Source organism: Acanthisitta chloris, unplaced genomic scaffold, assembly GCF_000695815.1.
Source record: "Acanthisitta chloris isolate BGI_N310 unplaced genomic scaffold, ASM69581v1 scaffold7862, whole genome shotgun sequence".
NCBI lineage: Eukaryota > Metazoa > Chordata > Aves > Passeriformes > Acanthisittidae > Acanthisitta > Acanthisitta chloris.
Genome location: NW_008658867.1, coordinates 71,845 through 86,597, shown reverse-complemented (window position 1 = coordinate 86,597; position 14,753 = coordinate 71,845). Strand labels below are relative to the sequence as shown.

General features: G+C 39.9%; 1 protein-coding gene across 1 annotated transcript in view; it reads left to right on the top strand.

Annotated features, from left to right (window-relative positions):
• PTPN13 (protein tyrosine phosphatase, non-receptor type 13 (APO-1/CD95 (Fas)-associated phosphatase)) overlaps positions 1 to 14,753 on the top strand; it is a gene marked incomplete at its 3' end in the record, with an annotated part of 91,090 nt that overhangs the window by 4,793 nt on the left and 71,544 nt on the right. Inside the window, exons 2-4 of the mRNA XM_009085249.1 lie at positions 3,171 to 3,340; positions 9,413 to 9,478; positions 12,133 to 12,318. Coding sequence (XP_009083497.1) covers positions 3,171 to 3,340; positions 9,413 to 9,478; positions 12,133 to 12,318 — 422 coding nt within the window. The remainder of the gene's footprint in view (positions 1 to 3,170; positions 3,341 to 9,412; positions 9,479 to 12,132; positions 12,319 to 14,753) is intronic.

Genomic DNA, 14,753 nt, shown 5'->3' with positions numbered 1-14,753 from the left:
CAGAACTCTCTGCTGGATGTACTCACCATAACAGACCAGGGAACAACTCAGGGGCAACATATGTAATTTCAGAAACTTTTTTAATCCTTTTTCTTGCTCCAGTATTACCAGGAAAGAGTAAATTTCAGTCAGACCTCAGTGTTCTGGGAGAAGTCTTCCTTGTTTCAATGAGAGCTACAGAGCAAAGCAATGTGTGGAAAACCTTTGGAATATTTTTTTGTTCTGTGCTTTAGTAAGGTTTGTGTGTGTGTGTGTGTGTTCTGAAAGAGCTGAATTGTTCATACATTCTGACCATTTTTGCAGCCTAGGAGAGAAGTGGGGAAAAAAACCCAAAACTGCAGGAGCTTAAACTGTGAATGTAGTTTGGGAATCCAAAATTACCTGCCACCAATGTTGTAAAATAGACCCATGTTAAATATCTGTCTTAATGTCTCTTATAATGTGGTGGGTCTTTTTTATCTTTGGCTACTTGTATGCTGTTAAAGCACATAAAGGACTTTTTTGCCTGTAATTTGTTTGGCAGATGTTCTGTAGCTGAAGAATATTTCTGGTTTTATTGCATTTAAAGCCAGTTCACTCTCTCACTTTAAGTAAGACCACACTATTTATCTCTGTCTTGGCACAGCTTGATAAACTGTGCTCTCACAAGTGTTTTGTTACCAAGTTGCATAGTTCTGGAGTTAACTCAGAAGGCTGGCAGCTCTCGTGCAGTTGAAAGCCCTTTGGATAGAAAATTGACCATGAGCCATATCCTGAATTCCAGTGCTTTTAGAAAAAGGGGTTTGAAACTGTCTGCAGTCTTCTTCCCCTTTATTTTTGGGAGTATGTTTCCCTTACTGCTCTTGTAAACTCTTCTGAAAGCCTGAACAGAAGATGACACAAATATTATAACTGGAAACTAGTTTCTGTTGTGTTCCTATAGTCCCTACCCATTTGATGCATTGCATCTTTGTCACTTTTTTTCCATGGTACAAACATGGTAAAAGGTAAGAGAAGTGTTACTGAAAAAGTATTTTTCTTAGGTTAAATCTACCTAGCTGGAGCTGTGAGACAGTTCTTTTGATTCATAGTGCATGCCTTAAGGAAGTGGAGAATGAGTTATTTTATCCTCATCCTTTATAACAGTAGATCAGATTCCCAGAGTCGTGATGTAGGCAGTAAGATCTGCTCTATTAGTTATAAGCTACTTAAAGAGGAAGCTAAGAAAATGTCAGCAAAATGAGCTTGGCAAAATCAGCCGGTTTTCTAAACTCATCATTAATTAGATTTATTTTACATGGCTTCAGGTCATGAAGACTGTTGAGTGTGGATGGATCAATAAGTTCAGGCCCTACATCTGTAGGGGGCAAATGCATTGCCAAAGTTTGTTGAAATTAGTTTGGGAAGACTTCAGACTAAATGTGGGTGTTCTTAAATGTTCTTAAGACTAAATCAAGTTTTCATCTCATTAACTCTTGTTTCTGTAGTGTGTTTCAGAATATGAAGAGCTTTTATGTCTTTAAAGTATTTGTGATGCAAAATGTTAAATGAAGGTTAAAAACTCACACTGCTTGAGGTTCCTGAGTTGGGACTTTAAAAGTAGAAATCTTACAATATTTTAAGATGTTGGTTGGTTAGGTTTTTTTTGTTTTTTTTTTATTTCAGCGATGTATACATACAGAAGTAGTGAAAAATCCCGTAGCTACCCACAGGGTTGTTTGTGAAAGTCAATGGCCAACTAAGGTTGTTTTCCTATGAAATTTTTATAGCTTTGCTATATTGTAGCACTTTCTTATGGACTTATTATTAGAACGGTCTGTCCATCTTCACATTTCTCTTGTTTGGCATCTGAACTTACTGCCACGACAGTGAACAGCAGTTGTTGTGTGTTACTTCAGAGGAAGTGGGGTTAGAAAATTGAATGACTTACTTGGTAGATCCTTTTACATCTGATACCTGCAAGCAGTAATTTAATACATTTCCTAGGAGATTAGAAATATTCTAGATTACAAGATAATTGAGCAGTCTAGGAACCAGCACTGTAGGAACATCCTGAGCTGATTGGAGAGTGGAAAATATTGTTAGTGGTGGAGCTGAAGGAGGGAATTATTAATCTGCTATTGTTGCTTACTGTGTAGAAGAAAAAGAAGAACTTACCATCTAAATATTTGTTTCCTCAGATCTGTGGTATATCATGTAGCAGAAGAGAGAGGAACTTCCTCTTTGCCTATGGAAAAGTAACAGTTGACATTTTACTTATATAAAAGCTTGTGCCTCCTTCAGTGGAACTGAGCTGATTCATGTTTGAGGTGTATAAAAAAATATTAACTTTCTTTCTCCTGCCTTAAATCCCCAAATCTATGTTGAATTAACACCTTCCCCTGTGCACAGAGCCTGTTTCTCTCCACGTCCTCCCCTCCTTTTGGGGTTTGGTTTGGGGTTTTTTTAGGTAGGTCTGTTGCCATAAATTTTACAGCAGTATTATCAGACATCAAAAGCCTAGCTGACAAATTGCGTGTTCAGGGTGTAGGAAGTTTTCTTGGCCACTTTTGGTTCTTCAATTTTAGTGCTTGTTTTTCTGTTTTCAAGTATTATTCACAGGGTTTGAGTGGGGACTCTTACTAAGGGTTCAGTTTTTTCTTTGCACACTTCTACTCTTCTCTAGAATTATTATTCTTCACTTTTGTAGTATTTTTTCACTTTAGACTAAAAAGAACTTCCATGACCCTAAGCTTTTCTATTCAGTTCTATCAGCCACTGTAATAAGGAGGATTTCTACTCTCTACTAGCTTGGTCTTCTCTCTTAAAACTATTGCTGCTGCTGTAATGTTGTGTTAGTATAGCAGCAAACTCCATTTATATTGTAAAATTAGCTTTAATGACATATGCACACCAAAAAGTGAATGTTTTATATGTCAACTGTAACATAAATTAAATAACTCGAGGACAGGAGAGCTCATGTATATATTAGCAGGCTCTTCTGGACCCTGCTGGTATGAATAAAAAAGATAGGTGTCACTGCTCAGTGTGATTAAAATTGAGGTGCTTGTTGTGGTTATGAAATACCACAGGTGGAAAAGGAAGCATGAATCTATTCCACTAATCATATGTAGGCTGATAATTAACTAACAAAGGCATCAAATGGCATTGCTTTAATTTCAGGGTGGATTTTTGTTTCTTTTCTGTTACAGCTGATCCTACTGCTCTGGGATTCATCATTTCTCCATGGTCTCTCCTGTTGCTTCCATCTGGCAGTGTATCATTTACTGATGAAAATGTCTCCCAACAAGACCTACGAGCATTCACAGCACCAGAGGTTCTGCAGAACTATTCGCTATCCTCTCTGTCAGATGTTGAAAAGGTACAGTTCCTCTTCCTTGGCAGACAGCTGATGTCTTGGCTGTTGATCCCTTCACAAAATAGTTTTAAACTGTCCTTTTTGTCTTGCTGTGGCTTGCGATATCTACGTGCAATTTCTTTTGTGAGGAGGGAAAGATTCTCCTTCTTTGTTTCTGTTCATAAAAGTGCAAGAGTGATTATGGTTGTATGCAGTTGTGAAAAAGAGTCTCTACAGGTCTTTGTCACGTGTCATCTACTGACAGCCATACTTGGGCAATGACAGTACAGAATAACTGACCTTAAAACTAACTTTGCCTTCTTTTTCTAGAAAATTTCAGTGGCATCACCAATCATAGAGTTTTAGGGGTTGGAATGGACCTTAGAGATCATCTAGTCCCAACCCCCTGCCCTGGGCAGGGACACCTCCCACCACACCAGGTTGTTCAAAGCTTCATCCAGCCTGGCTGTGAACACTGCCAGGGTTGGGGCAGCCACAGCCTCCCTGGGCAACCTGGGACAGTGTCTCACCACCCTCACAGGAAAAAACTTCTTCCTAATATCTAAGCTCAATTCCCCCTCCTTCAATTTGTCCCCATTGCCCCTTGTCCTGTCACTGCAGCTCCTGACAAATAGTCCCTCTCTGGCTTCCCTATAGGCCCCAATTTTAATTTTCAGAGTTTTCTTACAAAATGCACCTGAGAGCTAAGCAAGGAATTACTCAGGCAGTCCTGGGCTTCAAAAAAAGGGATATTCCCACACTCATCTCAGAAGCAGTTTGTTTCAATTAACATAAGTATTCCTCAGTTGCATGCAAAATTGTTCCTTTCCAGCTTTCTTTAACTCCTCCCCAAGGGTAGATGTTCAGACAGGTAAGGTTGTATATGTGATCTCCTCCAGGTCAAAATGACTTGCTTCTCAGGTGTTTTCTTAACAAGCATTTGTGGCAAATGGTAACACTTTCCCCAGAAAGTGTTGGCTTAGTCAAAGATACTTTGAGGTGGGAGTGAAAAGGAAGCTGAGCTCTGTTTCTGTCTCCTTGGGTTCTCTGGATCAATAATCCTTAGAGAGGGAAGCTAGCTGCAGCTATTGTCATCTGGGAACAATTATGACACTTGGCAGTCTTCCTCCAGGAAAAACAGCGACATACTCTTACTCCAAAGGAAAGTGGTATTGGCAATGATTGTTGTTGTGTGCATAAAGACTATTAAAACATGTTTTTCTGTGTTGAATATTTTGTGTTTGCAGCTTTTTTTCTTCTAAGCCTTGTATACAGTCAGTTTTCTTTAGGACTCTATCGCTGAATACCTACTGAAGATGAGTTTCCTCAGATACTCTCAAGCCCTTTAGGCATCCTTCTTGCCCTGCATATGGTCAAAACTAATGGTATAATAAAATATGTTATATTTTTATCTATGACAAAAATATAGGCAATTAGCAACCTAGATTGAAAGTTTTAATACAGAAGCAAAAACTAACACTGACATCAATGCAAATTCGCGTTCAGTTACGTAGGATGCAGCTGCCAAGTTCTGTAGTCATACTCTTGGAATTGTTTATCTTCTTTCAAGAGAGACAACACTTTTGAAGACAGTAACCTTTGGTGCCAGCTCTGAAGTTAATGTACAAAACAGGTCTTTCAAAATGCCAGAAAAAAAAACCGTTTTGAAATGACAAGTTTGTGACCTTCATGAGAGCTGAGTGCATCCTTTCTTCTGTGCCAGTGTTCAGTATGCTTTTTCTTTTTGAAATAAATAGAGGACTGTTAGTATTAAAAGTCCATGCTGGGATGCTTCTTAATCTTTAGGAAGGAAATGCTCAGAGGGACCTCTGTGGGCTGTAAACTCCCAACACGGAGCATATCAATAGGCAATGACCAAACACTGACATTCTGCACATATGCAGTGCTGATTAATCCTCTCTGGTTATGGCTGTGCAAATTTCTTTCCTGCTGTCAGTATAACCTTCTTGCTGGATGGGAGGTGCTGGCAAAATTGAGACTCTAGACTACAGCAACTGTCTTGCTGTTTCTATGGTCAAACAAACAATTGGATGTGGAAGCAGCTAAGCTTTGGCTTTACATAAACTAGTTGCTCTAGTCATGTATCAACTACATGAAACTCTTGAGCTTGTGATATTCAGCTTCAGCATTTAGGTTGAAGCTTTGCGCTTGAGATGAATTCATCTGTTTTGTGTTTGAACTCTACTTGATTTCTGTGTGTATTTTGCACACACTGGGGGGAAAAATGAACAGTTCTGCTAACCTGGGATGGTGCAGAAACATTTGAAGGAAACTTGCTGCTGCCATCCTTGTTCTCAGTTTAAGTCTGTGTGGTTAAATCACAGCTGTTTTCCCAGTGTGGTAGTCATGATGGGTGCAGAGAAGGACAGCTACAGCCTGAAGATGGGATCTGTGAGTTAGTCATCCTGCACTCTCTCATGTGAGCCACTTGGGTTGAATTCTGAGCAGTGTACAAAGGACTGAAGCCTTTTCGTGATGGCAGTGCTATATACCAGTATATGTAAAAATAATCTTTGATGTGCATCAGGGAAAAAAAGCAAACAAAAAGCCCAGACTACCTGTGATACTGGTCTATAGTCCCCTGTTTGGGAACTACACAGTGTGGTACATTTGTGCAAAATTCTTAAAGCATATCTGTCCTTTTGGGTTTATTTGCTGACTTACTTATATGGAAGACAAAAGCTCCTGAAATGCAGCTTTGTACAAAAACTGTTTTCCTTTGACTTTATTAGTTTAAGTTACTAGGGCTAATAAATAGCTTATATTTGCTTCCCTCTTTTTTAGACTTCTTCCCTTTGCATTTGACTCAAGCTGAATATTGGGTGGTACACTGGTTATTTGTAAGAAATAGGTTGACTTCATGTTTCTTAGATCTTGCTTTGTTCACTTTAGTGACTTTTAACATGTTTAAACTTTTTTTTTTCCCCTTCTGTCACAGCTGTCTGTAGTTCACTGAATTCACTTACTGGAAATCTTCGGTGTTTTCCTTTTTGATTGTTCTTCTAAAAGCTGCTGAAGGCAGAAAAATATCTTGTTTTTTAAGACCTTCTAACAGACAGTGACAGGGTTGCATTTGTCTTTTGAGTTATGACTGTGCTTGCTAACACAAATTAACACTGTATTCAAGGATAGCTGTTAAAAAAAAGATAGTAAATTGGTTCCTAGACACAGTCAATTTGAATCCAAAACAAGTCTGAGGTAACTGCAGGTTTATTGGAAATGAAGTAAGCAAACCATTCAAAATAATAATGAAGGATTAATTTGGGAAATGAATTTGATGTTGATTTATACATTGTGGAAAATATTAGAAGTGTCATAATACAAGAAATTGCCTAAAAGTTTTGAATAAATGCTTTTATTTTGAAAGCTGTTTTCAGCCAGTTTAGTAAAGTAACCTGTTTTAGTTTGGAGGTCTGATTGCAGCCCAGAAAGCCAGTCAAATTCTGGGCTACATCCAAAGGAGTGTGGGCAGCAGGTCAAAAGAGGTGATTCTCCCCCTCTCCTCTGCTCTTGTGGATTACCTCTGGCACCTGGATTACCTCCTCCCCCTCCTTCTTCACTGACCTTGGTGTTTTTGTAGTTGTTCCTCTCACGTCTTCTCACTCCTCTCTTCTCTGGCCCAAGTTACTTCTGTGCAAGAATTTTTTTCCCTTCTTACCTATGTTATCACAGAGGTGTTACCACCACCACTGATGGGCTCAGCCTTGCTGCAGTGGTGAGTCCATCCTGGAGCTACTGGCCTTGGCTCTGCCTGACATGGGGAAGCTTCTAGCAGTTTCTCACAGAAGCCACCCCTGTGGCTGCCCCCTGGCCACACAAAACCACTGCACTTAGTTTTGTTTGGTTTCATGCATTTTCTTGGGTTTGGTTTTTTTTTCAAAAAGGTTTTTTTTTTTTTTCATGCATTATTGCCCTGAAAGTATATTCACCTTTTTCTGTATAGCTGTGGTATATCTGGATATGTAAGGAAGACTTTCTAGTATTTCAGTTGAAAGGGTAATGGGTAATAAACCAGATAGAGAACAATTTTCTCAGTGTTTGAAATCTAGTGCTTCTGGTTGAATGGGGTAGTGGTATTAACTGAGAACCTTTGATGCATATCTTTGACTACTGTCCTAATCCGTTCTCTGCATGGAACAGAGAGACCTTACATCAGTGGCCAGTGCTCTCTCTCTCTCTCTCTGGGAGAGGAGGTTGATGGGTGACCCTGTGTGAGATACACAATGCTGGTTATGTATTTGTGTCTAGCTGTGTTTCACCCGTTTGACATTGCTGCAATCCTGCCAGAACATGCCACGGACAACAATATTTGCCTCCTTGTTCTCCCTTCTTGAGGGGAAATTGAGCACAATTTTGAAGAAATTATCTGTGTGTTTGCTCCAGTTTTGTCACAAAGAGAAACATTGTGTCTCTGTTTTTCTCTACCTGAATATCCTTCCTGCAAATCTGTTTCTGAATGCACATCAGCTGACCTCATTCCTCCCTCTTGAGTGTCAGTAGCTGGACTGAACTGTACCAGAGAGGAACCACGTGTCAGCACTATCTGGTTTATCACTGCCTTGTACTGATGGAAACCTTTCTGTCCTCAGCTGACTCATATGCTGTGCTAGACAGACACCATCCCACAAGACTGAATTGCAGAAGTGTAGTATTGGAGTCTTTGTCCAAGTACATTGAATTCCAATTTTATATGAATAAAGTGCATCAAAGTTATGAGAAAGTACATGTAGTAATTGCCTCTTCACCCTGTTACAGAGCTGTGTATTGCTCTTTGGAATACATAAAAAGGAAACTTTTTTCTGTATTATGATGGAAAGGTAAAAAAACACCTTACCTCTGTTTTGGAGTTAATTCCTGACAGACTGCAGTAATGGTGTAATGACTTTCAAGCAGTCTGGTCTAAAAGGAAAGATTTCTCTGTGTCATCCTTTTTCTGAGCCTTTAAGAATATATGCTGTTGTCTCAAGTAGGCCAAGAACCAACTCAGTACAGAGGTGGATTCACTTGTATGACCTTCAGCTAGTTCTACATGTGTGATTTTTAGCAACTCTACAGATCTAGTGTGGGAAGAAGAAAGTGTTTATCATTTCCTTAGTTCTGTTGAGTCCATCCATTACACCCAATTTACACCTAAGTTTTTCTCATCTGTATATGAAGTACCTGAGTCTGCACAGATCTTGTCAATTTATATATCTAGAACTTAAGACATTTTGCTTTCAGTTAGACTGACATAAGTGAACTTTTAATTTATCACTGTCTCTCTCAATGTTTTTCATTGCCTGCAGAATTATTTAAGAAACTTGTTGCTTTAAGTGGCATAAATACTTCTAATAACCTGGTAGAAAGAGCCATCACTAGTGTATGTTACTTATGCAGTCCAGAAAAACTGCTTTTCCTTCTACACCTACTTGTTTTGTTTGGGCAGTCACCTACAGGGCCAGCATGTGCTTGTGCTCTTCATTCTGCAGTATTTAAAGGGTTTATTCCCTGTCTTGAAGGGCTTAATATGTTAAAGATATATGCATGTCATTATTGTTGATATTAATTGCTAATTACATGTGTAATGATTAATGTATTTGTATCTTAAAATGCCAATACTAGATTAAGGTTGCTGCTTATTTTTGTATTCTTAGGTTCATTCCTTTTTTTCCCCCTTTAATCCCAAATCTTTGGGATCTCTCAATGATAGTAGTCCACTGTTTGAGTTGTGCTAAGGTCTGCCTTGCCTTCAGACTAAAATTTTAAGGATCTTTGGACACAACCATGGAGTCTTTACCTCACACCAGACTGATCACATGGATTACATGAGTTTCTGGCTTCAATGTGAGGTGAAGCTTAAAATTGAACAGAGAAGAGAGAGGCACTGGTTAGATGCAGTATGTTTTGTAGCAATGGGATTTGTTTCCCTGACCCTCAGGGTAAAGGGAAAATAATGGTCTGAAAGACAACTGAGCTTAAATATCAGAAATATGTTTATAGGCAAAATGATGTTAAATTTGTTATTCTCCTTCTAAGTTCTGCTTTGCATTTCCAGTCCCGTTCAATGAGTTGACAGTGTCTTGTGTCTTATGACAGGTCCATATTTATTCTCTGGGTATGGCACTCTTTTGGGGAGCTGATCATGAAGTTCCTCAAAGTCAGGTGAGTTCGATTTGGTTTTGTTTAAAATTGCAGCTTCAGACTTGATAGCTGGACTGACTCAGCATTTGAGTTAACATGACAGGGTGTCAGAATGAGACACTGAAGAGTAAAGTTCCTTTCACAGCATTTCACAGACTGGTTAGGGTTGGAAGGGGCCACAGTGGGTCGCTTGGTCCAACCTCCCTGCTCATGCTAGAGCACATGGCACAGGATTGTGTTGAGATGGTTCTTTAATAGCTCCAGTGAGGGAGACTCCACAACCTCTCTGGGCAGCCTGTTCCAGTCCACAGTCACCTGCACAGTAAAGAAATTTTCTTTCTTGTGCTTGGAGCTTTTTCCCACAAAGTGTGTGAGGGTGATGGTGGTGGTGTCTTGCAGGAAGAAGGTGCTGATACTACATTCTGTTAATTTCCATGAAGATATATGTGGGCTAGTCTATCCTACAGTGCCACAGGCTGTAAGACAACAGTTTAAGCTGCTGACAAAGGAGAAAATTAATTTGTTTTAGTTTAGGCTTATATAAAACCAAATATTGAAATAAGATTGTTGTTTTACTCTTAATAAAGCAACTTGTTCTCTATGCTGCCATCACTTCTGTGAGTCTGGACTTGGCAGATACAGATACTAATGTTTCACAATGGCCAAGAAAGGGTATGAATTGTTTGGAACAGGGAGTAGACTCTTGGTATTGACTTGTCAGTCAGTGCAGACACAGTTGCAGACTGATTAGAGCTGAGTGTTATTGCACAATGAGATTATTTTACATAATCAGTAGAACTCCTAGACTGTCTTTCCAAAACTGACTGAAGATAATGTGATTCATTTTTTTCCTGGATCCTCCTTCCCTTCCCCAAATTAATCTTTTAGAAGTGAATATCTAAAAGAGTGAAAATAAGAAGAAATGTATCCAAAAAAAGCACTTCATGATGGACTTGTAGCTGTGGGATTGAGGTCAAGGAGAGAAGCAATTTGTGTTTCATATTTGGGTTTGGTCCTACTAGTTGGTGTTATGTGTAAGCGTAAGGGAGGAAATTTGGTAATGCTCTTTGGCAATATGTGTTCAGTTCCTAATATTTTCTTTAGCAGAGGCATAATTGGGTTCTCAGCTGTACTTACTTGGGAGTAGTTGCCTGAATGCAAAGTAAAAAAATTTGAAGCTATGACTGTTTAGGGATACCTATCCATAATGCCTACTGTGCCTGTCCCAAAGTCCCAGGATTTTCTTAGACACCTCTCCCCTTTCTTTGCTCTCCTGTCTCGTAGGAGATGAAAGGAACAGTGTTCAGCAGTAGTGGGAGAGTGACTTAAAAGTAGGTAGAAGTAGGTGTTGAGCAGAAAGTAAGCATGAATTTTAGTCCCCACTTTCTTTGTTTCTTCTTTGGTATTGGAGTGTAGCAAGAGTTCCTCTGTAATGCAGTGGGAAGGCCCACTGTTCCTGGTAATATTTTTAGTTTTTTCTTTAGTATTTTCTTGTGGTGAGGTATGTCTGGAAAGAATTTACCTTTAGGATGATCTCCTGTGGTGCCTCTGCCCTGTGGTATTAGTGGAGGCAAAAGGACAGTGTATGGCATTACTTTTAAGTGTTAATGTACATGCGCAGATTTTCCCTTTTTTTTTTTTTTTTTTTACATGGTTTCTATATTTGTCTTCCTGTGTTGGTTAATGAGCTGCTTCTCTGCTGGGTACATAGTTGAATATGAGAGTGTTTTGTATGATTAGTTAGAAGTGCTAAACAGATAGATGGGAAAAGCCTATGTTAATTAAATGAGGGTGGTCCTGACTACTTTTTTTACGGTGCAGTTTAAGAGTACTCATACAGGGAAGATTGGAAGATTGTGATTGTTTGAAGTGCTCTGTGATGCAAACAGCATGATAATGCTTGTACTTTGTGGGTAACCACCCACTTTGGGGGAGTTGCTGATCAGAAAGTGCCTGGGGCATCTGGGAACAAGTGTTATCACTGACTGCTGCATACCCTGAGGAGTGATATTCCATCTGCAGTGTGCTGCATCAACTGAATGGGTAGAGGAGAAATAAATCTGGGGGGGGTTATTTACTTTTTTAAACTGTGTTGTCCTGAAGTTATGAAGCTCTGCTTCCTTAAGCAGTAGTTTGTTGCTTAATTCCTTACTTTTTTTGTTGACATTGTTCAATAATGTCACTGGAGTTTGGAAATGCTAAGACATCTATGGCACAGTATTGGTGAGGAACTGTAGAAAATGAGCATAGAGGGTTGTACAAAATGGTTATAACAAATATAGAATTTTATCCTTATGACTGACAGAATGTTCAAAATCACAATAGAAAACTTCCTATAAACCTTTACCACTTCTTCTTTTCACTTTTATTTTATTTTCACTTACTCATTCAGCATTGGAGAAAGGAAAGCACTGGTGTCTAGACCTTACAGATCAGGTAGCTTGTTTGGACCAAATCATTGTAGAGTAGGAATTGCATCTAGATGCTGAATGCCTCTCTCCTGATCTACAGCTGCTATTTTTTCACCTCCTAGATGGTGACTTTCAAACTGGCATGTAGGCAATAAGTCCCACGAATTGTTACTATATGTTGTTGAATGTCTTTTGTTTCTGAATGTTCCACAAGACACTGTTAAAACTGATTCTCCTGTCCCTCCTGTTCTTGTTTGTCACTAGCCTATCAAACTTGGAGACCATCTCAACAGCATCCTCCTTGGCATGTGTGAAGATGTCATTTATGCCCGTGTGTCCGTACGGACTGTTCTGGACGCCTGCAGTGCCCACATAAGGAACAGTAACTGTGCCCCTTCTTTTTCCTACGTGAAGCAGTTGGTCAGACTGGTTCTGGGAAGCCTTTCTGGGGTAAGTCTGTGTCAGCATTTGAGAAATAAGAGGTGAGGAGGAAGAGAGCAAAAGTGCTAATTCAGAGTCACACTGCAGTCATTCTTCCTCTTGTTTTTTTATGTGCTGTAATTTTGACAAGGGTGACTGTTGAAAGGAGTGAACTGCTTCTCTCCTCATGTAACAGTTTGTGCACTTGACCTGGAACATGAGGAAGAAAATTTTGCAAACTGCATCTTCATTGAAAAAAATGTAGGGAGAAGAAGGAGACAAGATGATGAACTCTAGGGCAAGCCTTAAACTTGTTGCTACTTGAAATGCTTCAAAAATGATTGCTGTGTGTTTTCTTTATCTTAGTTCTGTTTGACTTTTGGAGAGTTGCTTATTAACAGGAAGAAGTACTGTTTAGGCAGTGTGCCAGTTCTCTTGCACTTAGGCCCAGCTCTTGATATAACAATTATGAAGGATTTTATTGTCTTACGATGACCAATATGTTAAACTGTTTTTAGAAGTGAAAGAAACTACATGAACTCATCTTGCAAAGTTACTGTTCCTGACAGGCAACTTTTCCCTTCACTTAAACCATTACAACATGACTGCAGAATAGTTAAATAATTTTAAGTTATACTGTAAAATCCTAAATTGTCATAGAATCAGAATGGGTTAGGTTGGAAGGAATCTTAAAGATCATCTAGTTTCAACCTCCCTGACATGGTCAGGGACACCTTTCACTAGACTAGGTTGCTCAGAGCTCCATCCAGGTATGGGGCATCCACTACTCTGGGCAACCAGTTCCAGTGCCTCACCACCCTCACAGTCAAGGATTTTTTTCCTAATACCTAATCTGCACTAATCTAAATTTACTCTGTTTGAACCCATTCCCCATGTCCTGTCACTACATGCTAAAAAGGTTTTTTCTGGTAGGCTCCCTTCAGGTACTGGAAGGCTGCAATTAGGTCACCCCAAAACCTTCTCTTTTCCAGGCTGAACAAACTCAGTTCTCTTAGGCTTTTCTCTTAGCAGAAGTACTCCATCCCTCTACTCATCTTGGTGGACAGACTCACCCAGCAAGTTGATGTCCTTCCTGTGCTGGGGACCCCAGAGCTAGATGCAGTACTGCAGGTGGGATCTCACCAGAGCAGAGCAGTAGAATCACCTCCCTTGATCTGCCCAGGACACGGCTGGATTTCTGGGCTGCAAGTGCACATTGCTGTCTCATGTCCAACCTCTGATCCACCAGCACCCTCAAGTCCTTCTTGGCAGGGATACTCTCAATCTGTTCATCCCCCAGCCTGGATTGCCCCAACCCAGGTGCAGCATCTTCCACTTGACCTTGTTAAATATCAGAAGATTCCCATGGGCTGCTTTTCGAGCTTGTCCAGGTCCCTCTGGACGACATCCTGTCCCTCAGGTGTGGCAACCACACCACTCAGCTTGGTGTCATCTGCAAATTTGCTGAGGGTTCACTTGATTCCTTCATCTATGTCATTAATGAAGATATTTATTAACACTGCTGCCAATGCAGACCCTTAGGGACACCACTTTTCGCTGATGTCCATTGGAATGCTGAGTCACTGACCACTATCCTCTGGATATGACTGTCCAACCACTTTCTTATCCATCTAACAATCCACCCATCGAATCTATCTCTCTCCAATTTAGAGAGAAGGATGTTATGGGGGACCATATCAAAGGCTTTACAGAAGTCCAGATAAATGACCTCTGTAACCCTTCCCTTGTCTATTGAGGTAGTCACTCCATCACAGAAGACCACTAGGTTGGTCAGGCAGAACTTGCCCTTGGTGAAGCTGTGCTGGCTGTGCTGAATCACCTCCCTGTTCTCCATGTGCCTTAGCATAGCTTCTAGAAGGATCTGTTCCATGACCTTCCCAGACACAGAGATGAGATTGACAGGTTGGTAATTCCCAGGGTCCTCCTTTATACCATTTTTAAAGATGGGTACAGTAAATCATCAGTATTGTTAGATTCTTCTGCTTTTCTTGTATTCTGATTATAATTACAAGGAATGCTGAGCACTTTATTATTTCTGGCATGATATTGCATGATGGTCCTGAATTTTATATAGTTTTATATCATCAAAACTCCTTTTTTTTTTTTTAATCTCACGGGGTTATATCAATGTAAAAATTGGTGTCTAGAGACACAGCACTGAAATTGCATGAAAAATGTTTGATTTGCTGATGCTCCATTTAAAAAAATTTATTATGATCTAATTGTTGTTGTCCACTTGATAGTTTCTTCATAAATCTGGTTTGGAAATGCTTGCAGAAGGTGAGAGGTCCCTGCATTTGTCTAGTATTTGGCAGCAGCTGATTATGACAGGCCTCCAAAAATAGTGCTGAGCCTGAGCTCCACAAAACATTGTCCAGTCTATGAGGTTACGTCTGTCAGTCCAGTGCTCTGCACTGTAACGTCTGAAGTGCTGTGTAGTTGCC